This window comes from Varroa jacobsoni, unplaced genomic scaffold (assembly GCF_002532875.2).
Source record: "Varroa jacobsoni isolate VJ856 unplaced genomic scaffold, vjacob_1.0 scaffold_940, whole genome shotgun sequence".
NCBI lineage: Eukaryota > Metazoa > Arthropoda > Arachnida > Mesostigmata > Varroidae > Varroa > Varroa jacobsoni.
In genome coordinates this window covers 1-26,740 of record NW_019213842.1, presented here as the reverse complement: position 1 = coordinate 26,740, position 26,740 = coordinate 1, and the positions used below count along the sequence as shown (strand labels likewise).

The window sequence follows — 26,740 nt, the reverse complement described above, 5'->3', positions numbered from 1 at the left end:
GATTAACCACTTCATTAATTCTTCTGCTAAGCAAAATATACACAGGCTTTATTTACGATTCGAAATCACCACATCTACAGGGAACCATTTGCATTCAAATGTACGCCACATAAATATATGGGAAGTTTATATCCATAGACCTACTTCTTTTAGAAAGCCAATAAATTAATTCGAATAGTACATTCGATTAAAGGCAAAGGACACTGCCGGAAAGTGTCATTGCCCTGTGACGGAGCAATACGTTGGTGAAGTTCTATTAACAGCCGACACGTTTTCTTACGACACCGTCGAAGAACTTTTACATCGGGTATACCACGCTCGGCCTACTCAGGCCTTGCAGTATTATCATTGTGTGTGTTTAGAGCTGTTACTCTAGGCAATGAAGTATTAACTACAGCAAATGTTGGTGCCTATGAACTGTGCCGTCTATTTCAGTCGTGAATTCATCTTCCAAATACGATGCTGATATCCTAACTAATAGTGATATATATTTTCAGGCGGTCTATACTGTCCACCGGGCTCTCTTGGAGTCGGCGGGCCATACGTAATGGATACTGCTGGTCAGCAGGTGCTCTACGTGCAAATGGGTGAAACGGTGTACTTCCAGATGGGAGATACTGTGCAGTGCATACCCGGACCAGCCACTGTAAGTCCCTATTTTATTGGTTATAAGTATTTTCTTCTTCCCAACAGAGTGTGACGCCATATTCATTAATCTTTACTTGTCTACTAGGTGTAAGGGATTTTTGTGATTCCGTCGATGACCTCAGTCGAAGCGCAGCATGCTTATTCATGTCCTAGAGACGCAGCCTTCAGATATCAATCCGCTCTGTTAGATTAACAAATGCAATGTAAAGTGATATTGCATTAATTTGAATATTGGCTTCAGCGGATAGGGAATCTCTGGAAACTGGGCAGCATTTACGACACGCACCGCAAGCGGGTAAACCCTACCATCGGATTATTGCCGTTTTACGTGATTAGCTTGGCTGTCGCTTGCTCTTATTAACAATGTCTGACTAGCATACCTGTTGGGAAACTATTTTTCGATTAAGATTTTCTGCTGCCGTACTAGGACTTATTAAATAAGCTCAATTTCTGGCCCAGATCTGTTTATTGGAACTATCGCTTTAAGGGAGCCAGGCCTCTTCAAATTGTTGCCTTCTCCCGACGAGTGACTGTACCTGGTCGTGGAAGCCACTTTACGTGTTTAGTGGGTGTCAGCAAACGCAACAGTAAGAAAAAATAATATAAAATACCATTTGGACAAGTAGTCTCTAGAAAGATTCAACTGGATCTCGTCACTAGTAAGATGACGACCAGCATATGATGCGGCACGCCGGCAAGCGAATATGACAGAGCTCCTCACAAGACCTGACAAGCGTTAGTTTTTCAAGATTCAAGATGGCCAAACGCGGCAGCCCTAACGCTAAATCTAACCAAAAACTATGCATCGATTATGGTGCTGTTTCCTGAGAACTTTACCGGCACTTTTAAAGTTACTACGCATTGAATCAATGAATGATTCGTCAGACTTCACGGTTACGTCGGTCGATATTATAATGCTAGAAGTAAAAAGAAACGAGAAGATTTGGCGTCTCGAGTGATTCAGACCGTAGCTACTCCAAGCCTGTTACGTGCCTCGTTTCACATAGGGCGGTTGTCGTCCTATGTACCATCAGCTTATGGGTGATGAGTTGTGACCTAGATAAGTTAAGGCCATTCATTGTGTATCGGAATTTTATCTCTTGCGCATATCCATTAATTATGATTGTGTTTAGCAATTGGATGAGGTCTCAACTATGGACTGTTCCCCATTGGGTCGAACCCAGGTAGAATGATGGGGTATGCGATAGACGACGTAAATGTAGTATGGAGTTTTCGAAAAGACCGTTTTCAAGTCGAAATTACAACAATCTTTCAAAATATCACGACTATATATGCGCCTTTTTTATCGATAGCCTTTTCTTATTTTCGTGGTATGACCCCATCATTGTAGGACTTCTTTGGTTTCTAGGCGAAGGATTGTGACAAGCAGTTTTTGCATCGCTCTATTGGAATGAAATTAAGGCCATTAAGGAGCGGCTGCAGAAATCGAAATAAGTGGTGGTAGTCTGATGCAGAAAGGGTCCGGGTTGTACGGCGAATATATTGAAGCTTCCCATCCATGTTCCCTTTAACTTTTTACTGAGCATGGTCGTAATGGAAGATAAATTTACTAGTGTTGATCGATTTTTCTTCAATGGCCTGTCCTAATCTTGTTAGTTGTTAACGTTGGTCCGGATCAATCGTTTGCCGAGCGGCGACGGCGATGGCGGGCAGCAACGCCTAATGTACAACTCCCTTTCAGTTTCATCAAATCGCCTCCCTTGCACTTTGCCATAGATTGTGATTATTGTTTTTATTTGCACATGATTTTTTTTGTAGTCGACTCTTCCTTACCCATGATCAACCGCTATAGAAATAGTTAGATCGCTGTCGGGTTGTCCACATGTAGACACAAGTAAATTCGTTCGCGCCAGTTGGTCCGGCGTTTAAACATGGCGACTTTTGATAGCAAGCCTTTTTCAAAAGGATGCTTCAAAACTATTTAATGATGCATGTATAGCTCGTTGACGATATGATGGCTACTGACGTATCGATTCCGCTCAACTTTCACGATAATTCCATCAACTTTTTCCGTAATTGGCCGACCACTACGAACAACGTCGTTTACATCCAGAAAAAAAAAATGATAGAACCATCTTCGGGCCGTTTCCTCCGATAATAATGTATCTCGACCGTAAAAAGTACACATTTTTTCATAGGCCTGGACAGTGTCTATGCTTTAACGTAATCAAAATGGCAAAAAAAAAAAACTCTTTCTAAAAGAAATTTCACTCATCTTCAGAACGCTCTATCCTAGGCCTGAGTAAAGGTATTTAAACAATTCTAGCGCATCCACGGCTATTCGACCTGACATGACAGCAACGCCGCCAATCCGATGCGGCTTCTATCATAAATGACTTTGGAGCCATCTAGCTTAAATGACGGTCAATACCTTTTTGTACTACCTGGTCTAGCACTGTCCGTCAGAATGATAGAACACACAATACAGCCTATACATTTCGTATTGACGATGACTACTAGTAAAATGGCAAGAGAGATGCCGCTAAAACTAACTTATCCATCAACTAGCTATAGGCTGATATTATTGCATTAGTCCGTCAAAAGCAAACTAATATGGCGGAACAGTTGAGAACGGAGGCATCCCTTGGGCTTTTAAATGCGACCTGCGATATTCGCTTGCTTCGAGTAGAGCCCCACGACGTTATGGGCGATGAATGCGTGAGCGTGCCATTGGACGCCGCCCAGTAGCGTGTTGTTGGGTTCTGCACGATTTGAATTGGACGCACCGGGCCGGTACGGAAAACACTGCCTAAGAGCACCTATCTATCTTGTGTCCATTGTACGATACCTAGAGCCAACTGTTGCAATTGTAGACTGCGAAGGAGAAAACTTGTTGGGGACCCTTCGAGAAGGTACGGACATTTTTCTGTCATCGTTACCATTGCGGACAGAGTAGCATTTGGCGTATGCCAACCAAAGCTCTATAACTTCGAAAATAAAATGTCAGTAGGCGTGTATATTATTAGCTAGATTAGTCCATTTTAAGTCATTTAGGGTATTTATAAGTATCCATGTTGAAAGAAAAGTCTGTAAAACAATGGTTTAATATGCCCAAGTTTCAATGTATCGCTTTGACCGGTTAAAAGATGGAAAAGCCCAAAGCTATATCGTGTATCGATAATTGTACTGCGCTAGCCCGCCCCCATAAGCAAACTTTGTCGTTAACGTAACAAACATATCGACTCTAGTATCTGATAGCCTTACAGATCAGAGCGTTTGGCTTTTGTTTGTAACATAACTGAGTGTATACATTTTTGAACTAAATAAATGAGAGTTTCTAATTATATGTAGTATTATGCTGACACTCATACGTGTTCGGAACCATTGGCTTCTGTTCTGTTTAGCTCAACGTCTATCGTCATAGTTAGAATAGGGTATGGGTGGAGCAAGCATGTGCAAAAATATATTGACGAAGTAAACTTGCTTATCATTAACTCGTGTGTTTAAAGAGACCTTGCAGCACGCATTGGCTCACATGTATCGTCCTTCGTATTTTACTAGCCATTGATCTGCCTCGTAGTTTTCTGACAGAAGAAACACACTAGAAATCCATTCAGTGTAGTACTAATCTATTACATGCGTACTGCGCAACATTAAGCGTGCACAATTCTTAGCCCAGCGGGTGATGTGTTTTCCGGCTAAATATACGAAGACGTCATCGTCTAGGGTCGAATCCGGACGTAGATACATTTCGTTTTGTCACGAGAACCAGCCGTCTAAGGTAGCGCCGAACGGCTCAAGTATTGGACGTAAGGGACGTAGAATATCAACTGGACGGAATTGCCAACAACTGTAGAAGCTGTGATGTATTGCAAATAGGCTGTGAATGAATACGGTGGAGGATTGCGACAGTTTGTGTCCTTCCTAAGAAAAATGCAACCTCACGATGTGAAGCCGAAACCAACTGATCGTCTTCGTCGCCTATTTAGATAATTCTCGTAATTGGATAATACTAAATATCGAATATTTTTCAATTTTTGTTCTCCGCTCAGTACATATTAAACGTCCCATGAAGAACGGATTGGGCGTTTTATGTTGGTAAATAGAACAGTCGAGTGAGTTGCAGCAATGATCTATTCCTTTTCTTCATATGAATTATAAATAAATCCGATAATGAATTAAAACCTGTAAGTTAAATAAACATAAAAGTGGGGGACAATAAGTCACTCTAGTATCTTTCGTATCATGCTTGTACGTCCTATGTTAGCCCGAGGGTAAATTATGATTTTTCACAGCGACCTCTGGTGGGATACAAGCAAGTTCTACGGACACGGTTTCTACTGCAATTGTATAAATTTAACACTCGAAACCTTGTTCTACTGAGAGTGAGAACCTAGAAGTGCTGGCATATATTGGAGAAATATGGTTCTGAGAGTATATATACTCTTACCTCTAATCAAATGTGCTCCTGGCAGTATGAATAATAAACGGTCCGTTAGTGCTCAGTCGTGATCTACCTCACGATGGTAACGTCACAGCTTCTTTTTATTTCTGACAGCCCCCTACCTCTAGAGAACAGGTTTGATAGCGTACCCTATAGCCTATTTAAGAAGAAAATCTGGATGGTTTCGCTTGTCTTTTTTTAACGAGTCAGTTAAAAAAATTAGATGCTTGCTTTTTACATATATAGAAGAAACGATTGCTTTAAATGGCTGACAGCTTCGAAGGCGAGCCTGTTTCTTGAACATCCTGAAAATTAAATTGAAGAAAGTCTAAGGGTCTTGCATGGTCTAAACACTTTGCCCATACCGAGATAGAACCTGAAAGTGTTACCGCACTCGTATGGAGCGGATCCACTGTAAATAGAAAAGCTGGACTTCTGTATATAGCCTGTCTATTCATAATAATCTTCATGCCGTATCACACATCATCTACTGTAACGCTCCAACATCCAATTTCTACCACTGCGCCCTAGTGCGTCGTTGCGTTAATGGTCGGGAGCGTAACCGTGTTTCCTGTTTTGCGAAACTAAAGAAATAGAGCTTTCAGATGTTACTCGCATTATCAATAGTAACGTTGGCATTTGTTCGTATATTTTTAGGTACGGATGGTAACAGGCGGAAGCGCGGGCGTAGCGTTGCCCCCTGTCATGGCGATTCCGCAGCCCGCCTACGACGAGATGCTGCAATTCCACAGTCCGCCGCAGTTCGTCGCGATGCATCCTCACGCTCATCCACCTCCTCAGGTAGCGACCATTTCTGGTCCGCATCATCACAGCCACAACCACAACCATCCACATCACAGCGGACCACCACATCTTACGTCCCCTTTTATGGCTACCCCTCTCCCGGGAGCACGACACCAGCAACAGCTCCCCCCCCCTCCCGGGGGTGGACCGTACCAGATTCCCCTTGTGCCTCCGCCGCCTCCACAGTCGCACCAAGCGCCTGTATCCTCATCGCCGTACGAGAGCACTGCGGGTCCAGGCGCTGGCAGTACGCCCCAGGGTTCACCACACTCACCTGCTATTTCCTATGTGAGTTTTGTTTAGTTCTAGGCGTTTTAATATGTTCAGGTCTTTTATATAAGTTTATAAGAATTTTGTTAATATTGATTTTTTATATTTCATCATTCTCATTTCGATTTTTCTCTACGTGTAGTAAATGCGTTTACTTGCATTCGTTTATCCTCATTTTTTCATCAATGAAACGGGTTATTACCGTCTGTTCAGTTCTGTACTCATCATTAATTGCCACTTAAAAGTAGATCTCAAAACGGCATTTAAACGTTCAAGTATCGTGGTACAAGTTAGTTTATAAGTTCAATTGATTAAAGTTTAACTGGATGTGTCCCCCGTGGCAGTTTAGAGGGGTAGCATGTTTAGTTTAGGAACACGTTGTGGTCTAGGCTCGAATCCAGTCTGACGGAACGCCTAACGACAAAGCGGCACGCAAGATACGAAACATAAATTCCTTGCACGTTCTTTTTTATGCTGTATCTCGTCACCTAAAATCCGCTCTAGCCCCCCAATCAGCTAAGCTTTTGTTTCTAAGATTTCGAGACAAAGCTATAAAATTAGTGACGTGCGTAATTTAGAATAGGATATTATGAACTATTTGTGTTCCCTGTAGCTCATGCTGGCAGAAGTGCCTTTACGAACTGCCTATGATAATTCTTAAAATTGCTTGGTTACAGTTTATGGGTCAAGTCGATGCTGGCAGTACAACGAAAACTGTAGCTGACATCTCTATTATTTAATTCTATTTTGGTAGCGTCTGGAGGGAAACGTATGACTGAATGCCACTAGTTTCAGATAATAGATAGTAAATTACGGCTGATGATGTGAAAGCCAGCGCGTGTTGTGTTATCTGGATGTGACAGCCCGACAGCGTGGGACCTTAGACCTTCTTGTTGGGGAAGATGGGGAACGGGCAGGGGGTGTGATTACTGGGTAACGGTCTCTTTACAAGATAGCTGAGGTATTTTGACACCAGGTGACAAAAGGTTAACGTTCGCTATTAGCATAGTAGACTGTTGGGAGAAGTCAACATTGTAAAGTTACTTAAAGGTATGCCCTTCAGGTGCGAATTCTAGAACCACTACGACTGCGAAACAGACGTCTAAGCATATGCGGTCTTGTTTTATACTGTTCAATTTGTGTAAATAGGAATAATCTCGGCTTTTACAAAAATCGTATATCCGTCTAAGTGTATGATCGGCTAACGTCATAGAAAATCTTCAAAGCACGAATTTATTTGCCTTAATTTTTCACCAATATACCATGCTAAGGTTTGCTTAATAAATATTTCCGACTTTTCCAACAGTCGTTACCCCTTTTTCGTACCACAGATGTATCGAAACAAAGAACAACTGATGCTTAACTAGAAAAACCTTTAATTTCCGCTAGAATTTTTAACTGGCAAGGGTAAGTTATCGTGGAATCACAGAAATTAAATATACAGGGTGTCTGAAAAAATGAACAGCCTGAATGACTAGAAATTCAGTTTTTATTTTACACATACTTAGTGTTTTAATTGCAAAAGAATTTACACGAATTCTTAAGTGCTCCTCTTACGTTCAAAACGCTTTTCTCTGCTGATAACAGTGGGCTGGGTATTGACCTTTAAACTTCAACAAACATTTTATTAGGTATTATGGTGCGTTTCTGTTCAATTGCGGGTGTTTTCTGGCGTAGATTCCGTTCTTAAAATAGTTCCACAACAAAAGGTAGAGTGACGCCAGGTCTGAAAAACGGGCACGATGTTCTATAAGGCCCTTCAGCGTGAGACTCTCACTAAGATATTCTCTCTTATAACGCTGAAAATGCCCAGGTGCATTGATCTGTTGCACATAAAATTGGAAAAATAAAGGTCCTCTTGAATGCGTACCAATACAGATTAATTTTAAATAACTGGCACCATCATAAAAATGGCCGAATTGATCCTATCCACGGTATGCATGTGGATCTACATTTGCCTAGTCAATGGAATTATGGAGTAATCCTTCCCGGAAACTATTCACCCTGTTCACTTTTCCCAAAGATCATTAACAAAATGGTCGCGTTGGTTCGGATCTTTCATATTTCTTTCATACTTACGCTGGCTACTTGATTCACTGATGCAAAGCTCACGATAATTTACAGACCGCTTTAATCCGAGAAATTTAGGACCGCTTCGTGATGCTTCTTGTCAATCCCACCTTGGCTCGTGAAGCTCCTTGATAGTCTTGATCTCCTAAAAAGGTATCTATGAATACTGAACAGTTCCACCCTATTTTTTTACCATATATGCTCTAGCCGAACCTACCTTTTATGTCGCGTGCTAAAATTTCTGCCTGAAATTTCCTGCAATATTGATTTTGTTTCCCCTACATTAATATACTAGAATTCCGAATAGTATCTGGAAATGGATTTCTTGCATTTAAATTTTTATTCGTTACTTCCAGCGAACTATACCCCGGACAGAAAGACCAATCAGGGAGTTGCGATCCGTAATTGTGTGTATCTTTAAGGGCGCCCTATACTTCAATACGTAGTCATTGTCCTAACTGATAGACCTCTCTATGTTGCATTCAGGGCTCGCATCACGAAATGAAGTGTGTCTATAGCAGGTTTCCAACCTGGAACACAATGTGGTCCCGAGATTAGTCGGCACGAGCCTCTAAGCTACCACGAGGACAAATGCTAGGCCAGCATAAATTAGAATTGATTCTCATAGCCAAGAGGACCTTTGCTGTTTATAATGTCTTGTCCCATGCAATTTATAGATAAAAAGCAATTTTGTATCACAAAGGTTTACTATATCCAATCTAAATACCAGAACTCATCATTTCAATAGCCCAGCATGCGCGACATACATACAATAACAAAACCAAACATCCAAAACAAACGTGCAAAAAAGATACAAATGCGTTTTAAAAAGTATTAGCAAATGGCAAATGTTCGAGAAATGATACGACAGAAAAATTAATTTTATGTGATTTGCTTATGTGAAGGTCGTACAGAAAAATATCTTTGATTATATATTTTACTATTTTACGGATGTCTTTCGGACTGCATTTTATTAATCTATTTGCGATCATAAAATTCATTTCAATTATTGTAAGTAAGAATGCTTGGAAGTGGTTTTTCCTCCCCCTGCCCCCCGCTGTTTCTGTTCTGAGGTACGGTCACTATAGAAGTGATAGCGCGAAGCTTCCTCCGTTTTCGGTTGGTGCACTTCGAAACTAGCTATTCAACTTTCAATTACAACTTGTAGTGAGAATCTGGAACAAGATTCTGACTTTCATTGGATGTGTGTATTGTCTATGAGGAATACGACTCTTGAAGTTGAAGAAGCCGAGAACTTTGGAGCACTTTGCAATATCTTGGAAATAGGCTTTAGCTGTCAGCTGCATCGATGCCGCTTTTACTAAAAAGATAATTTTAAGGAAGTGAAAAAAATCGTTGTTATGTTTACTTCCTTGACATTTTGTTTTCTTCTAGTGCTTGTAAGCTTATCGAAAACAAAGTGTTGTTTTTTCAAGAAACTTCATGCTTTTTTTTTAGTGAAGTTTGTTGTCCTGTTTGCAACATCCAGTATATATCAGCACAGTACGCGACGGCGTTGTACGCGATTCTTAGCGTCAAGACAGAACGAGCATTAATGCGTATCGTATCTATCTATCTATTGCTATGAAGCATGACGATGCGGTGCCAAGAAAAAGCATGAAACGACCGAAGCGAATGGTACCGACCGGAGTAATCAGATTAAGATGACCTCTTGCTTGCTCGAGGCGGCCAAGAGAGCCAGAACGCAAAAACGCTGTCTGTTTTGCTCCCATTGCTGGCGCGGTGATCTGGTCTTTTCTGGCGGAGGTGACGGAACTCTGATATTTGTTTGTCTGCCTGTAAGTGTGGCGTGTGTGTGTGTGTATGTGTATGTGTATGTGTGCATGTGTATATCCGGCCCTTTGCTGTCCCTCTGGCGGCCTCCGAAGAAACTGCGCATCGTCGACTCGAGAATGCATTTCCTTTCCTTTCCTCTCCACTCGATTCGTACTGCAAAGGCTTTTTCCATGATGTTTGCAGGCCGCTCTCAATCATCATCCCCATCATCACCACCCCCATGGCCGAGTCTGCTTTTTGTCGTTCAGTTTGTGTAGCTAATAAAACTGTGCCATGGTAGCCACCTGATTATTGAACCGATGTTGTTTCTTTAGAATCTTGTCCCTTATCTGCTTAGGGATTTTATTGAGAAGATCAGTAGTTAACTAAGCAGACCGGGTAGACAGAGCACGTTTTGGATCCCTACATTTCTCAAAGATATCGACAAATAAAGGGAAGGTTGCAGAATCGTCTATAAACTGGCGTATCAAAAGAGCGGAGATATTTTCACCGTATAAGTGATGTTTCCCGCTCTCATGTATTTCAGTAGATTAACATTCAGGTTAAATCAAAAAGAGACTGATGTAGAGAAATTGTTAATTTGTAGGAGGTGGCCTTGGCGGAAGCAGGTCTAAATGGTCAAAGTCGAGCTCCACATTGAAAAGATTTTACTCTATGGGAATGTCCGGTCGTACATAAAATGCACTATTCAAAGCCTGTGTGAAAAAAAGATTTAATATTTTGAATGGTCTACAGAGATAAATATAGGAAACGTACATATTAAAAGGAAGTTAGTTTTATTAGACTTAGATATCTAGGGGGTCTATAGTCACTAGTTAGAGTGGTTTGCGCCTATTTATACAGATAAACAGAGTACGTAAGCAAACTAACGTCAACGCTTGCGCCGTTCCGGTCCGACAGGGAGAACTTCTAGCAAAAACTTTGCCCTCCTTGTATTTTCTGTGACGACTACTGTAGTCAGAGCTGCTCAGCTTATTAAACACCTCGTGCTCAAGTTTATTGATCTGTGATCTGCATCGGTGCAAATAATACAAGTGGCTGTTTTGCCCTAGGAGCATGTGCAGGTGCTCTGGCAACCGACAATTAATTAATTAAATTTTACATTGAATATAAATCGCTCATTATGACTTCGCCTAATGTGCGAGTATTTGGTTTTATTTAATGAATGTAATACTGCTAGCCTTATCATTGAAGGGAAAATTTCTCGTCAAATTAGACAGGGTGATACGGATTGACACAACTAGTGCCTCGTATAAACACGCGAACGCTATATTATTATAACTACTACACACAACGAAAAAAATAGAAGTAGGTCAGCTATCGTATGCAGAGAACAGTTGTGTTATACGCCACTGCGCCGCAAAAGGGACTATTTAAACGTAGTTACAGTGCGTTCGTACACGCACGATATTTATTTACAAGCACAAAAACATTCGTTCTTATACGATATTCGAGCGGATTTTTTTTTGTCTAACATTTCCACAGTCATAGCCATTAACAGACCCGCTGCCCCACAGCCAATCTCCATAGAAGAGTAACACGAGGAGATCGTGTCCAGCGAGCAGTACAGCATATTTATAACTAAAGTATAGTTAGATAAGTAGCAAATAAAATTTGCAAACAAAAAAAATATATATATATAGTGTCTGAAACTAGTAACTGAAAAAAATATTCATAAGACCTTATTTGCAAGATCGAATATATTAGACTCTGTAGAGGCAAATATAACTAATCGGTCAGCTCCTATACAAGCCTCCAGATATAGTAAGAGCCACCTACATTAATGGAGCGTGCGGACAATTTGGTTTCGGAGACTGTTTATCAGTCTGTATTGTTGATATCGATATGCTTTAGCTAGAGCAACATTTCATCGGCAAGGCGATATGTGTCGAACGAAGGTCAATCTGATAGCACGATCAGATCGAGATTGCAACCTCATTACCTAAAACGCAAGTTTGTAGTTGACGTAAATCAATATAATCAGCTAACAATAAAAGTGGCAATCTTACGAAAAGCGGCTTGCTGAAGATAAATACCTATACACTCCTCTCCTACAATCTACAATGTGTCCCAGAGGAACGTCAAGTTCTTAAATGGAAATGCGAATATTAAAGACCAGTTTATTATTTATAAGACTAGGATATGTATCTCCAGCTACCGCTACATCGTATAGTGGTTGGTCGTTCGTACGCCTTTCTGTTTCGGGAGACTCTATCGCAGCAGCCCGCGCGAAAAGCCAAACTCCAATGAACCATGCATAGTTAAACAGTAGAACAAATTTCCACGTTAGACACCGTAGCTGTTTGAAAATTTTCGGGCCGTCAGAGCCCCGCCAGGGTAGTATGTGAACATCATTTTTACAGCTCTTAGCGAATATTTAAACATTAGCGTAAGCGGACTTGTCATTAGTAACGAAGCATCTGAGTCACCGTCAAAAGTATCGATGACTACGTCGAACTCAACGGGGGCGGTAACGGTCGGCCTAACTGAGCTATATTCACAGTCCACGTGGAACACGGCCGCTATCTTGCAACTGCTTAGCGATTAAGTTCTCCTACAGCGTAGGAATATTCAGCCATGGTTCCTTATATGAAAATAACACATCTTTGTTAAATTCTTTTATTAGCGTAGAGATTGATAACTGTTTGGAAAGTTAGCAATAGGTCGAAAGGGCCAGTTGGGGCCAAACAAAGGTTATGCCGCCGTTTGGTAACGAAGATCTTACTTGATAGCATGCGTTCTGAGATCTTTCGTTGCTAACTTCAAACAAAAATGATATAGCGCTGCCCACTTTAAGGGGAAAACTTGCTGTAAATCCAACAAAAAGGCCATATTTCCGCCTGTCGACAATGTGAAGTGACCAAATTTAAAAAACACTTTTTTTTTGAAGTCAGAATCTTGCTTTTAGGTTTGCAGTGTGGAAAAGTATCGAAAACAATAAGGCTGGTGCCAACGATATTCGAACCTTTCGTCAACAAAATTTACGTCTACGAGCGTTTAGAGGTTGCCGTAGGCAAAGCACGTTGTTTTTCCTCGTATCTGAGTGGCAACCGTAAGTATCGGTTCAAGAACACTTACGTTTGTACGATATGCTTTTCTATGCATACAGATCGTGTAGTAGAGGCCGTAGGCGGAGCTTTGAGCAGCGATCCCTGATAATAGTCAGCGCAGCTATGACAACATTCTTCACATGGAGCGGTTAATTCTGTGACGTCACAGCTCAGAGCTACGTATTAATGACTTGTTATGCAGTCTACTTCAATTTGGCTTCACAAGCGGCCCTCACTTGTTGCTTAGCCATCCACAAAAGTATCATAGTTTCCTTGAAAAAAAATCAGAGCACGTTTTATCGGCGTTAACGGCACTCAAATATATCAATATTATTATCCATACTGAACTCATGTGACGTAACGCTGGATGAACAGTCGTGTTGCAGACGTTGGATTGAAAAAATTCTGCTTGAAAAACGCAGACCTTGAGCGGTACCTTCCAGGTGGTAAATGTACAGCAGCGCCACCTCTTGCTGCCCTTCAATGTCGAAGTCTATACAAACTAGTGGAATGGTCGAACATGCATAATGATGAAGACAAATAGCAGAAATCCAGTTTTATGCCCTGTCTCGCGGCTCACTTTAAGGGGAAAATTTGCTGTAAATCCAGCAAAAAGTCGATATGCTAACCCAGTGAATTTAGGTTACTTAAAGAAGTTGGCTATTCAAGCGGCACTCTCGTGCAGCCTCTGCTATCCGTAGCCACGGTTCCTAATCTAATGCAACTTCCGGCCCAGTTATGAACTGCGGTCTAGTTGTCCTGTTGGCCGAGCTATGCAGTCGATACATGGTATCGTGTGAGACGAGCGCCTGCAAACGTACCTGCAGACAAGCTGAATGGTTTTGTAGTTAACAAAAGGCAGATATGTTGCGCCCCAGAGCTTTCCTGTCGCCAATTGATTTGGTATCATCGATAGTTAAGTTACCGTATTTGCATTTTAATCTGAAAGTGACGGTTCGAAACTCTAGTCGCCTAGTACTCTAACGTTCTCTGAAGATAGTTAGTGCCCTTTAGCTCACATGGTCCAGCATGTCCATGCAACATGAAAAGTTGCGCGGTAACGTGAAAGATCCTACACAATTCGAAGTATTAATTTTCTAATTCTATTTGCTCTATTTATGCAAAGCAACCGTTATATACGCATGCGCATCAACACATTTATGTTGTGGCGGCGGCGGCGGCGGCAAACAGACATAGCTTTTAAAATAGCTGAGCAAGTTTATTTTGAGGCCTCTGTCAAATATTGCTCTATTCGAAAGAAATGGGGGCGGTATTATGGATCGTTTGCTGTATCAGCGCATTGTTTCATGGGCGTACGTATGGTTCGTTATCCATTTCGGGACTTAACTGTGTAGTCTTATCGAAACAGAGGAAGAAACCGTGAGATATTAAAAGCTCATTCTTAATGGCACTCGTTGTTGACGCGTATTGTTACGGACGGTTGCAATTAACGAGAAGTTGCTACTTGTAAGGCTAAACATGTTGCTGTTTAGAGAAATATCACATCATATAACCGTCCTTGAATGCACTTACACAACTATATAAGAAATTTTAGGCCACCCGAGACATCATCGAATATTTTATGGAAATTGTCCATTGCAAAAAACATCATCCCTGAAACACATTCACGCCATCAAGGATTTTTATGTAGAGCTAATCGAGTTACTTAACATTAGAGTGGCAGTCCTTTGAATTGAATATGCTCAACGATAGGAAACGTTCTAAAATGATATACACACGCAGTAAATTAGACACACGCCGCCTGTCTTTGGCAACTTCGAATCAACCACAGTAAGTTACCCGTTGTTTGTCATTTCTTACCACATGGATTAAGACGCGGATTGTAGCTAGAATGCCCCAGACTTGAACTTCAATATTTCATGTTTCGCTGTTTACGTATTTGCCTCCGGACGCCGTTGGTTTTCGACGAAGATTTCTAGCAATTAATTACAAACGTTATCTGCCATAGCAGCAATCTCTATAGGTAATTTGAGGCCGTCAAGCAAAAACTAGCTACTGGTGGGCTAGCGAACTAGCGAGAGGATATTTTATGTCCTGCTTCATTGTAATAATCATGTGACTAACACATGACGTTTTTAAAGTAAATGTCACTATCGCATTGATTCCATACGCGCCATAAATCAGCGTGTACCTGCATGTGATAGGTGTAATAATCAGATCTACAAACCTCGACTTGGCATTAGTTAGAATAGCGCAGTATTACCCATGGCAACGAATTATAAATAATCATTAGTCACTCGTACTTTCCGAAACGCATACTCGAACCCTTTCGCCTTGCATATACATAAACCCTAAACGAGATGCATATAAAAACACTATAGGTAACACCCTTGTTTAGCTGTACAGTAACGTTTTTTTAAAGATGATTGCTGGGCTGTGTAGTTACATATCGGATCATTCAACTCACTGTTATCTGATTAGGTACGAGATTTATTTTCCTGAAGATGTAACCATTGGCTTCATCTTTTTTTGCTGCCGCTTCCGTTGTTGTTGTACAGGCGAGCTCGGCGTCGTCCGGAGGAAGCGGCGCCTCTTCCGTAATCTGTGCTGCTATCGAGCCTCAACAGCAAACAGCCCAACAAAGCTCTCAGCAACCACAGCAGGTGCAATCGCAAGGCCCATCCCCGACCTCGACACAGGTTCCGTCGCCAGCTGCAGCAACAACTAATAGCGGTGGCACGACAGGTTTGCAGCAGCGGCAGAGTCCCCTCTTGCAGACTCCGACGCAGGCTGCACTCAGTCATTCGGCCAGCCAGCCGTCGCCGATATTGCCAAAAGGCGGTGGCCAGGGCCAGTTGGGCCTCCAACAGGGACAACAAGGAAGTCATCGTTGGGACGGAGGTCAACATCCGCATCACATTACCTCGGGGGGCCGACTTCCTCAAAGGCAACAGCAGCAACACATTCAACATCTACAACATCAGAGCGACAGCAATTCGCTTCACCCACCGCAGGTAAGTTAACAGCACGGACATCCCCGAAGGTAAATTGCAAGGTAAATTAAAGTTTGCACCATAGTACAGGACGTCACTATAAAAGGAGCTGCGGACCAACAGATAAAATCTGCGTCTGCATCACACTGCGTTCATAATTCACGCTCACTTATATCAATGCTGTTGTGCGTGTGTGGCCTATGTAGTCGTATCAAATCCCCGAATAATCCATTCATGTAGGAAATAGACCTGAGAATATAATTGAGTATTTTAAGGTCCATATATAAATACGTATGTATTTCTGTTTGTATCAGTAGTGCTTTCTGAGCATGTCGTCGGCCATTGTTACACAGCTGTTGTATCGTAACCTATCGAACGTTTGGACTGTTATTTAGTCTTTTCACAATGACAAACAACAGGATTAGCCGTAGAACGTTCCGTAGTTGCTACGTAGATTTAACTGGATCCTCCTTACCTTCGCCAGTCTTTCGTCTATCAACTTACATGGTTTAATCTAGCTAGCTGACATGACACATGGCCAATACACAAGCGGTTCTCAAATCTATTGCAAGTCACCATAGTGCGTTTACCAGGCAACCACACGAAAAAATCACCGCTCGTTCCAAGCTATCCATACCGTCAAACTCGGATAGACAAACACAGACATAGTGCGACCGTGGAATGATACGCTTTCACAATTGTGGCAGTGATGGCGACGGTAGGTAGGTAGGTAGGTAGGAAGGACCAGTTAGCTAGGTCGTTACCTTCGCGACTTGCAGGCGTTCACAGATGGGTCGTTATCAGTTAGCTTCAATAGTTCCTTTTGCTCTTAGAACTCGCAATAGACCATGGGTCCATCTATTGCATCAAGGTGCCGTATTGTGTTCGTAGCTTACCCCACGTCATTCAACTCACATCTATATTATTATAGTAGGTTTTGATTTGTCGACGAACGTTCCTTTATAGCCTATTGAAGTATCTATTTTATTTAGGAAGTAGGACACAAGTTCTGTGTGTAACATCCTTGAGACGACGCAGACGATGTATTGTGTCTTAAGAGGTCGGTATGGTTCATTTACCATGTGTTATCTGGCTTAGCCATTGTGTGTGACCCTCGTTACTTAAAATGCGAAAAAGCTTTGACATTTTCTTCTAGTAAACCCTTGCTGAAGGTGTTAGACACATGAACGGAGGTTGATGGTTTACATGGGTGAATGAGTAAATGAGATTTCGGTAACCAGTTTTCGCGGACACATTTCATGATGTTTAATCATTGATGCAATGACAATAGTTAGTTGGTGTTTCGACTCAGCAATGTTGTGGATGTTATAGTATAAAAATCTTCAAACTTTCAGGCTTTTCACAGGCTCTGACTACGTAATAAGTATTACTACACGGAAAACGTGTTGGGAATTGCGCAGTAGGCGCAATACTAGCGCAAGTGGCATTTGATCGATGTTTCCAAGCATTTGACGACGGCTTTACTACTACTGTTCCAGGATGGTGGAATGATAATGGTCAATGGGGGTGGAGTTGGCATTGGCAATCGGGATCGAGGAAGCCGCGGTGGATCCAGTCCCCATGGGGGCCCATACGGACACGATGACGGTCTTCGTCAGTCGGGCATGATACACCATGGTCAGCAAGGTCCTACCAGATATGCTCGTCCAGCGCCAAACTTCGGCGACGAACGTAGTCATCGTCAGTATATGGTTAGTTTTATATAGAACAACGATTTTTACGAAGATTCAACAAAGATCGATCAGCCGACCTGCCACGTAATGAATGAAGGCTGTTGCCATCTGTGCTTGACATTTATTAGTGTGTGTGTATTAGAAGCTTATTATTTTCAATAATTAAATATTACTGAAGACGATCCTAACTCAAATCAGACTGTATTATTATTATTACGGTTATCTTGAGCCGCCTTAAAGCCGTTCATCAATGTGCAAACAACCCCTACAGTTATATGTATGCTGTTTTAAAACGCATAATTTTTATTTAGAAGCTGGAACTGCCCTATGTTTTAAGAAGTTTCTGATCTTTACTTGTTACGAAGAACCGTGTCTTCCACAACTAAATCATAGAGGTCACTAAGACTGTCTATCGGCTACTGTAAGGGTACTGTTAGTCAAGGTAATACGATTTAAATGGTTCACTTTGAATCAGTTCTCGAAGGCCATGCTCAACGTTATCTATGTTATTTTGTAGAAACTCCGAAAGAAGCTCGAATCACGCACACATACTTCGTCCGGTGGAGCCACACTCGGAGGTTTTAACAGCCGTGGACAGAAAGACGACACAAACAACAACAATAACGACACTACGACTAGTAGAAACAATAAGTGCAATGGCGGCACCGGTATCAGTGCATCTGAAAACAACTCAACGAATCAAGTACAGCATCCACACAATGTAACTTTAACCTGCCATAGCAACAGTGCGGCTGGCGGTAACAATGGCCATCACCACCATGCCCATCATCACCATCAACAACAGATGTCAACAGCGGCGATGGCGCCGCTAGCCACTACGGGGACAATTAGCGGTAGCTATAACAATAAAGCTAGTAACCATAGTAACAGCAGCAGCGGCGGCAGCGGCAGCAGCAGCAGCAGCAGCAGCAGCAGCAGCGGCGGCGGCGGCGGCGGCGGCAGCAGTGGCGGCAGCAGTATGATGACCAACAACAACAATAACCTTAGCGGAAGACAGTCTTCTTCGTCGACGTTGTCGTTAACAACGTCGACAACGATCGGACATGGAACAATTGCATCAACCGACGGTAATCGGAACTCGGTGAGTGAAAGAGCGCCAACACCGCGAAATCACTGCGCGAACAGTTGAAGTCCGCGATCATTTTTTAAATGTTTTTTCTAATTACTGATCAAGATGTTCTTATGTACACAGCTAATCAACCAAATCGGCCAACCAAATCAAAATACACATCTAATTTTCTATGTCTATGAGTATTTTCTGTTGCACTTCGTCACCTCTCGCACTGGGCGGTGCTTCGGTGTCACAAGTTATTATTTCACTTGCTATTGGTGTTTTCCAAACACATACAAAAATATTTTTTTCCATTCTTACCTTCTTCTGTTTGCATATAAATTCACCTTCGAAAAGGTAGAAGTTTACAACTTATTCGAAAAAAACAATCTACTTATCGAAAAAAGTTATGCTTAACGATATGTCCGAGGGAAGATAAAGTTCCGCTCGACGAGGACCTGCAAGTGATCAGTAACCATTCAAACTATGCAACATTGATTGACCTAGAACTGGTAAAAAAAAAATGAGATAACAAACACTCCTGCGGTGTTTGCCGGTAACCAAAGGGAGCTATTTGGACCGGCTTGCCCAGCCCAATATTATCAAAACGTTATACATAACAAGCAGGCAAACAAGCAGTTTTCAATGATTGCTGAGTATGATTTATTCCAGTTAATGGCAAACTCTGTGATATTGAGCGGAAGTGGCGGTCAGCTGGAAAAGGAAGCTGTTCGCGGAGGCTGTAAAGGAGGTGCGGCTGGTGGCCACAAAGGCAGAGTGGCAGGTGGCCAGGGAGCGCAGGGACAAAGCGTTGGAGGGGTCGGCGATGACACTTCGTCGGTTTCCGAGAGCAGCAGCAGCAGCAATCAGGCCAACAAAAAAGGCAATTCCAAGGGTTCGTTCGATTAAATGAATAATAATAATTACGATATACTGAAACAAATGTGGAATTAGTTGGTGTGCATAAAAAATTATCGGTAGTTGTCGTGATTCATGTAAGCACTATGGGCTAGCCAGAAACTTGGTCCAAGCAATTTGATACACATGAAGAGTAGCGAACAGAAGCTTAAACGCATGCTCAAGAGAGTTAAGATTGCCATCTTGTATGAATGTTGTTCAGTGAGCGCTGAAATGGAGTTACGTGAGCTGTTGACGTGTGTAACCGCCCCAGAGGCAGTGCACGTACATGCTCGAAGCGTGCTTGTCACCTGGAATCCTCCCGACCCAACCAGCAGCCGTATGGGACAGCATAACTTCAATGCCATAAATGTGGCAGCCGTCATACGTAAGTTCCGATCGAATTTAACCATACGATGTTATACAAAAGCATTACAATAATGCTGCTGTCCTTTATTAACCTAGGCTTTACCAAACAGGTTACCTCTATTTTAATTGTGGATTTTTAGCGGAGCTTTCTTACGAGTTGTACGTGTCATTGGCACCCGGTGAAAAGAATAATGCTGGAGCACGGGAACGGGAAAGAGTTCGGCAGGTGGCCGCAGGACGAGTTCGAGAGTTTCGACTGGAGGGGCTGACTCCAGCTACCGAATATCAGGTCGCTGTACAGGCTGTGTCGGATAAGGTATGCATTATGCACAAGTACCAAATCATAGTTAGGACTCACAGATAAACGTATGTATATATTATCAACAGTGTATGCTAATCGTACGTATGTGTTCCTAGCACCGTGTAGTTAGGCGTGACTGTAACGTACACTGCTATTATTGCTTTTACGGCCAAATGTAGTTCATGCACGGGTAGGTTAGCTGTCTCCCAAATATCGATGATTGTCCGCACCTTTGGTCTTTTCTCTGATGCTCTAAAACAACCGTTAACGCGAATTCGGAATCCCTGAAATTTAGCTCTTCTGCAGATTTCCTCAGTTAGTTTTGGTTTGCAACATTCGCTGCAGATAAAGGGTACGCCCTCAACGCCATGTGTATTCGAAACGCTCAAATGCGAACCCAGCACACCACTACCGCCGAAGCTCGTATCGCGCACCAAGAACAGTCTCGAACTTAAATGGCTATCAACTTCAGACAACGGTGCCAAGATTACGGAGTACGTGCTGTTTATGACTGAACTCAAGCTATCGGTTTCGTCGGCTGCTGACGCCGCTGCGCAGGACTCTTCCGAGGAACCTCATGGTGACTCCCAGGAGCGCCAGGAGGAGCAACTTGAAGTGTATCGGGGTCCAAACAAGAACTTCAAAGTATCGCGGTTAGCACAGAATACGACGTACCAGTTTAGAGTTGGTGCCGTTAACTCTGTCGGCAACTCGGAACTCTCACAGCCTGTCTGCTATTCAACGTGTGGGGCTGCCCCGCCGCGTCCAGATCCACCTCAGCTCGTCCGTTTGGGCAGCGACTTCATTGAACTGCGTTGGGATGCACGAAACAACGAGACATATGGCTTATACATGATGCAGGACGGCGCGGCACATGGATTCGTGGCGATTTATAACGGCAAAGAGAGTCAGTACCGTGCCAGCGATCTTTGTCGCAGCACCAAGTACTGCTTCAAGCTGAATGCACAAAACGAAGACGGTACGTCGGTCTTTAGCAACGTCGGAACTTATGAAACCCGCCCCGAAGTTCCAGGAAAACCTGGTCGGCCATCACCCACAAGCAAAGTGACACCACGTCAATGCGTCCTTAGCTGGTCACCACCGGGCGATTCTGGTGGTGCACCAGTTCAAGGCTATTGTCTGGAGATGTGTCCAGTAGCCCGTAACCAGCAAGGCTCCCAGCCGCCGTCTGAGTTCCAGCTCGTGTACACCGGCACCGAGCATCGTACTCTCGTGGGCAATCTTCAGCCGGGAAGCACGTATCGGTTCCGTGTGTTCTGCTATAGCGAAGCAGGGCAAAGCGCTTACTCGGAGCCGAGCTGCGTATGCACCCCTTGTGAGTGTCCTGGACAGTGTGGCCGACCAACGCTTCAGGGAAAACCAAAATCACATTGGATGAAGGTGCGTTGGAACGCCCCGGACAACGATGGTGGAGGTGCAGTTTACCAGTATGAACTGAAGCTGTGCAAACAGGACAGCCGTGCTGGTAAGTCATGAATGGTTTCATTCAGATGGACGGTAGAATATGATTCTTCTATAGGGTACATTTTTCTAAAAACGATTTTCTTCAGGTGTAATCGTAACCTAGCTAGCTATCTAGCTTATAGAATATAGCGTAATGTCAAAACGGCTCTTAAAGTGCAGCTCCGATCGATACTATTAATCATTTAGCTTTCTTTGTATTGAAATGATAGAATTATTTCTTAAAGAACCACGTCGACAGAGAAATAATGTCAAGGGAATTTACCACAGTATGCTTAACTAATATATTCATGACTACAATCGTTACTGGGTAACAGACTCCGAGGAGCCGACTCCATCGCCATCACCTGAGCGCACACTACGCGGTTCTCCGCGCCTTGACGTCTCGCAGTCACAAACCCCCTTGGAGAATGGAGATTCGCCCTGGCTCATTGGCTATAAAGGGCCCGAACAAGAAGCCCAAGTGTCGGGCCTTATACCTGGATCACGCTATCGTATAAAAGTTCGCGCCTTTAATGCGGCTGGGCCTGGACCGTGGTCAGAGGTGCTATCAACAGAAAGCGGACCTGGTTGTCCAGGGTCGATCAATAATGCACGTATCGAGTCAAACAGTGGAGGTATCGTTGTCCTTGCATGGGATGCCCCCTCTAATGATGGCGGAGCTCAAGTCACTTGGTAAGAATCACTTTTCTAATCAGATATGGTTATGACACAGTGACGTAAGGATATCGTGTATATTTCAGATAGCGTTTGTAGAAAATATGTAACATAAATTAATTGTGCTTCGATTGCAGTTACGTTGTGGAACACAGAGAAGGTTCAATGGATATGACGGATTACGCCTTAAAGTCGGAAAATTACGGTTTCACTGAGGTAAGCCGTGGTGAGGGCACCTTGTTCGAGATGCGCGGTCTCAGTCCGAACACGACGCAGAACTTTCGAGTGGCTGCTGCCAACAGCGTGGGCCTATCTGCGTGGTCATCGTTGCTGACGTGTTGCACCCCCGCTGCAGTTCCGGCTGCTCCAGCCGCACCTCAGCTCGTTCACGTTGGCCACACTTCGGCCGTTATTCGCTGGTCGCCGCCTTTAACCGATGGAGGTGCGCGCGTTGAACGATACATCATCGACGTGTCCACCAGCAAGGGAACGACAGGCTTATCACTCATCAAGGTAACACTCGTAAGAATTAACAGGAAAAATGTATTTGTCAAGTCGGCACCCATGACAATATTGGATGATTGTGGCAAATCAATAATTATTTAGTATCATTTAATTGTAGGAGATGCCTGAGAGACAGGCGCCTAGTGGTGACGAAAGCGATGACGAGGATGAGCTTGAAGAGGATAAATTGAGCTACGTCGTGAGCCCTCTTGAGCCGGAAACCAATTACAGGGTGAAAGTGAGAGCCGTCAACCGAGTAGGCTTCTCAGCTGCTGGAACTAGCCTTAAACTGACGACACATTGCGAACCTCCACCTCCCCCATTGCTTGAGTGTTCCATCGTCGGGCACAACTTCCTCAAACTGGTGTGGCGCGCAGAAGAGACCGGACCACGAAGTCCTCACAAAACAGCAAAGGACAATGGCCGTGATGGCAGAGATCACAAGTTTATCCAGTATTCATTAGAGATGGTTACTGCCAATGGGTAAAAGACATACTTACCATTTTGTAACTATTTCATATCCCAATTTTTGCCGATATATTATTACACATACGTAAAATGGTAGACAATACGGTTTTATTTTGACCTGTGAAGCTCTTTCTTGCTTCCAGCCACCTAGGCCTGGCTACCCTATGACATGAGAATACAATAAAGTGTATATGCTTCTTTTCAGAGCGACTCTTCTGTATCAAGGCCCCGTAACATCGTTCAAGGTCGTCAGACTTAAAGAAAACTCGAATTACGCCTTCCGGATTCGCGCCTCGAACCTCGACTCGGAGGGTGATTGGTCGCAACTTGTATCGTTCTCGACGTGTTTCGCCCCGCCCGCGGCTCCACCCGCTCCGCGCGTCGAGAAAGTCTCAGGCGAAGGCGAGTTTATTGTCGACTGGGCAGCTGCCACTTCACTATGGAAGTTTGCCGAACCTTGTCAATTCCTACTCGAGTTGGGCGAACACCAACAGACGCCTAGGGCTGCCACTGTCGGATCGGGCCTGGGTGCCAGTGGCGGCAATGGTGGGTCCAGTGCGGGCGGAAGCGTTGGGGCGGGACCAAGTAGTGGCAACAATGGAAACGACGCGATGGCCATATCTTCCATGGGCGCCAGTGAACGCCCATTAACCTGGACGGAAATCTACCGTGGCAGCGAGGAGCGAACGCGCATCTCGGTTGCGCCCAGTGCATTCACTGGTGGTGCGGACGAGCTGCGCTTCGTTCGATTGGCGCAGCTACGGCTCATCGACGTTGACACGAATATTAAAAGCCCATACTGCCAGCCCGTACCGCTGGTAGGCAGAGCCGCGAGGGCCAAGGCGTTACCGAAGGCGGCCAGACCGCAGGCTGTGGCCGATCTGGCATCGGTCGTCGGCGCGCAACAACACCATCATTATCACGGTAGCGGCGGTAGTCATGGTTACGGTCACGGCCATGGTCAACATCAACAAGGACACCAGCATCAGGCGCCGCAGCCGCAGCAATTCAGACGCAACAGGTTTGTTTCAGGATCTGCCATTAATTTAAACGTCCCTGCATAAGGTTGCACGTATCATGCATACATACATACATACATACGTATAACAACGATTGGTGATAGAGCTAGTACCACAATATACATTATACTAACCGTCATATTCTATAAAACGTTACCAGATTTTACCTGTACCGCACATACATATTCAGAAAACATTGTAACCATGTGTTTTCATGTTCATCATTTTAGCGTGCAGTCGGCCGCCGTCGAGCCAGCAAAAACCCCGCGGGCTATTGGCCAGCTGGGAGATCACCATTGGGCAGCCATTTTTGTGCTGGGCTTCGCGCTTGCTGCTATTCTGGTCGCTTTCCTACTGGAGAAATTCGTCCACGTTTCAAGTTAGAGTGGATCATCATCGCTGAGAGGATAATCCAACTGAACGTATGATGATATCTTGCGTTGAAAACTGTAGCACAAGTAGAAGAGGTGAACATTTTTCGCAGCTCATCAAAACGCCGTTCAACGAATGAATGAACTTACTAAACCTGTAAAAACAGTTACAGTCTTAGAGGTTTCAATGGTCCAAAAATATAATAGAATCCAGCAACGTTGGCGTGCTGCTGTTATAAAGCAGTGACACTGTCGATTATAGGGAAACAGTAGACAAACGGAACCTTGCATATAAATAACTGAATTGCTAGGAGTGAATCATAGCGTTGACTGAATGTACCGACCATATATTGAAAGGTGCTGCAACATGCCCGATAGCTGTACAAAATCGAAACTGGTTAAGAGCGTAGACGGATCGAACGAAGCCGAAGGGTGAATTAGTGAAAACGTTACTAGAAGCAAATGAAAATAGAACATGGTCAGATGGGAAGTCGATCGTATGCTTTCTGTATGTATTAGGGAGAGAGCCCATATGGAAACCCGGTGAATGTCTGTGCAGCACAATAGGCAACGATGACAGAAGTGAGGACGCACCACGTGAACACGCTACAAGTGTTCTCGCAAAAAGTGCAATGGATCTCCATGCAAGAGCGTATGATTACGATATACGAAAAGCAAATGGCAGGACTGCATTAAAGCCATTGAAATTTTGAACAGTGACTCGCTCTGTTGCAGTTCGTTCTAATTAGCAGAAACTAATGAAAGCAGGCAACGAAACGTTAACGTGAGCCTCTGACCTATTAGTTGTATGGTTGTCTGAATCGAGGGCGATATATCATATTAAAAAATAAAAAAAACCTTAGGTAGCGCCCGGGACATTTCATAGTGGTAGGTCGAGAGGTGTGTGCCTCGTGGTCGCCGATTTTCTTCGCATCGAAAGCGAAGAGTGAAGCACAAGGTGGTAGGAATGAACCATATGATGATGATGATGTCAAGAACAAATCCTAGAAGGCCAAACTGATATAGAGAGAAAGTTCCATTGAAAGAAAATATGAACTAAATGCGCAGTTTATGGACAATAAACGCGTAACCCAGCGGCTCTCAAGGAAATCCCTTCGTAGCGCGCTGATACCGACATTTCACGAAGAATTCTCAGCTCAGTCAGGAATAAGAGATATGGCGGTAGCAAACGAAAAAAAAACAGCAAATTAAAGCACTAGTATTTCCTGCGGAAAATTTTCTAGCAGGATTGTCCTGTCCTGAGAGGGTTTGCAAGCGCGTATGAAAAAGTGTCTTCTAAAGGAGTCATCAGAAAGTCTCATATCAGGACGCCCCGCGGAACTTCACAATTAAGCCTATAAGAGGATTTCTTGCAGAAAACCTTGCAGAGAGGCATGTTGCACAATTGATTGTAACATTGCCTTTCGCAGGATTATCTGCCAGAAACACCTCAAACAGAAAATATCTGAAGAAGGTTTTTTGCTTGCAAACCTATCCAAAACGCTTCTTGTAGCAAGATTCCCTGTAAAGATAGGCATGACGAAGGTTAACTAGAAAGTAGATGCGGCGGGATATACGAGACGCTATAAAAAAACGTGAGCCACAATATTAACAGTTACGGAAGCAGCATACATACATATATATATATATATACATACATATATATATATATATACATACATATATATATGGATAAGAACGACGCACGAGATGGAGTACTCAAACAGTTCAGGAGCTACTCAGGAGAAGTCATTATATAACAATTAGAGTTACTATATGAAATTACAACCTGCATGAAACAAAACCGGCTGTACGCGAAGAAGAACGCCGGTAGAAGTCTAATGCGGCCTAATGCGCGAAAGTCGATAACTCATTGTTCGGACCACGTTCGGGTCTTATAAGTGTTCT

General features: G+C 43.4%; 1 protein-coding gene across 2 annotated transcripts in view; it reads left to right on the top strand.

Annotated features, from left to right (window-relative positions):
* Positions 1-26,522, top strand: part of mtgo (miles to go) — a 68,494-nt gene extending 41,972 nt beyond the window's left edge. The window contains exons 3-16 of one of the 2 annotated variants that reach the window (XM_022841599.2): positions 498-646; positions 5,711-5,854; positions 15,564-16,019; positions 17,498-17,710; positions 18,210-18,794; positions 19,437-19,659; positions 19,885-20,049; positions 20,171-20,346; positions 20,677-21,817; positions 22,131-22,488; positions 22,608-22,983; positions 23,093-23,457; positions 23,648-24,463; positions 24,692-26,522. In XM_022841599.2, coding sequence (XP_022697334.1) covers positions 498-646; positions 5,711-5,854; positions 15,564-16,019; positions 17,498-17,710; positions 18,210-18,794; positions 19,437-19,659; positions 19,885-20,049; positions 20,171-20,346; positions 20,677-21,817; positions 22,131-22,488; positions 22,608-22,983; positions 23,093-23,457; positions 23,648-24,463; positions 24,692-24,845 — 5,321 coding nt within the window. In that variant the 3' untranslated portion in view covers positions 24,846-26,522. Of the gene's footprint in view, positions 1-497; positions 647-5,710; positions 6,146-15,563; positions 16,020-17,497; positions 17,711-18,209; positions 18,795-19,436; positions 19,660-19,884; positions 20,050-20,170; positions 20,347-20,676; positions 21,818-22,130; positions 22,489-22,607; positions 22,984-23,092; positions 23,458-23,647; positions 24,464-24,691 lie in introns of both variants that reach the window. The other variant, XM_022841598.2, reaches the window with a different exon arrangement.
* Positions 26,523-26,740: the final 218 nt, after the last annotated feature.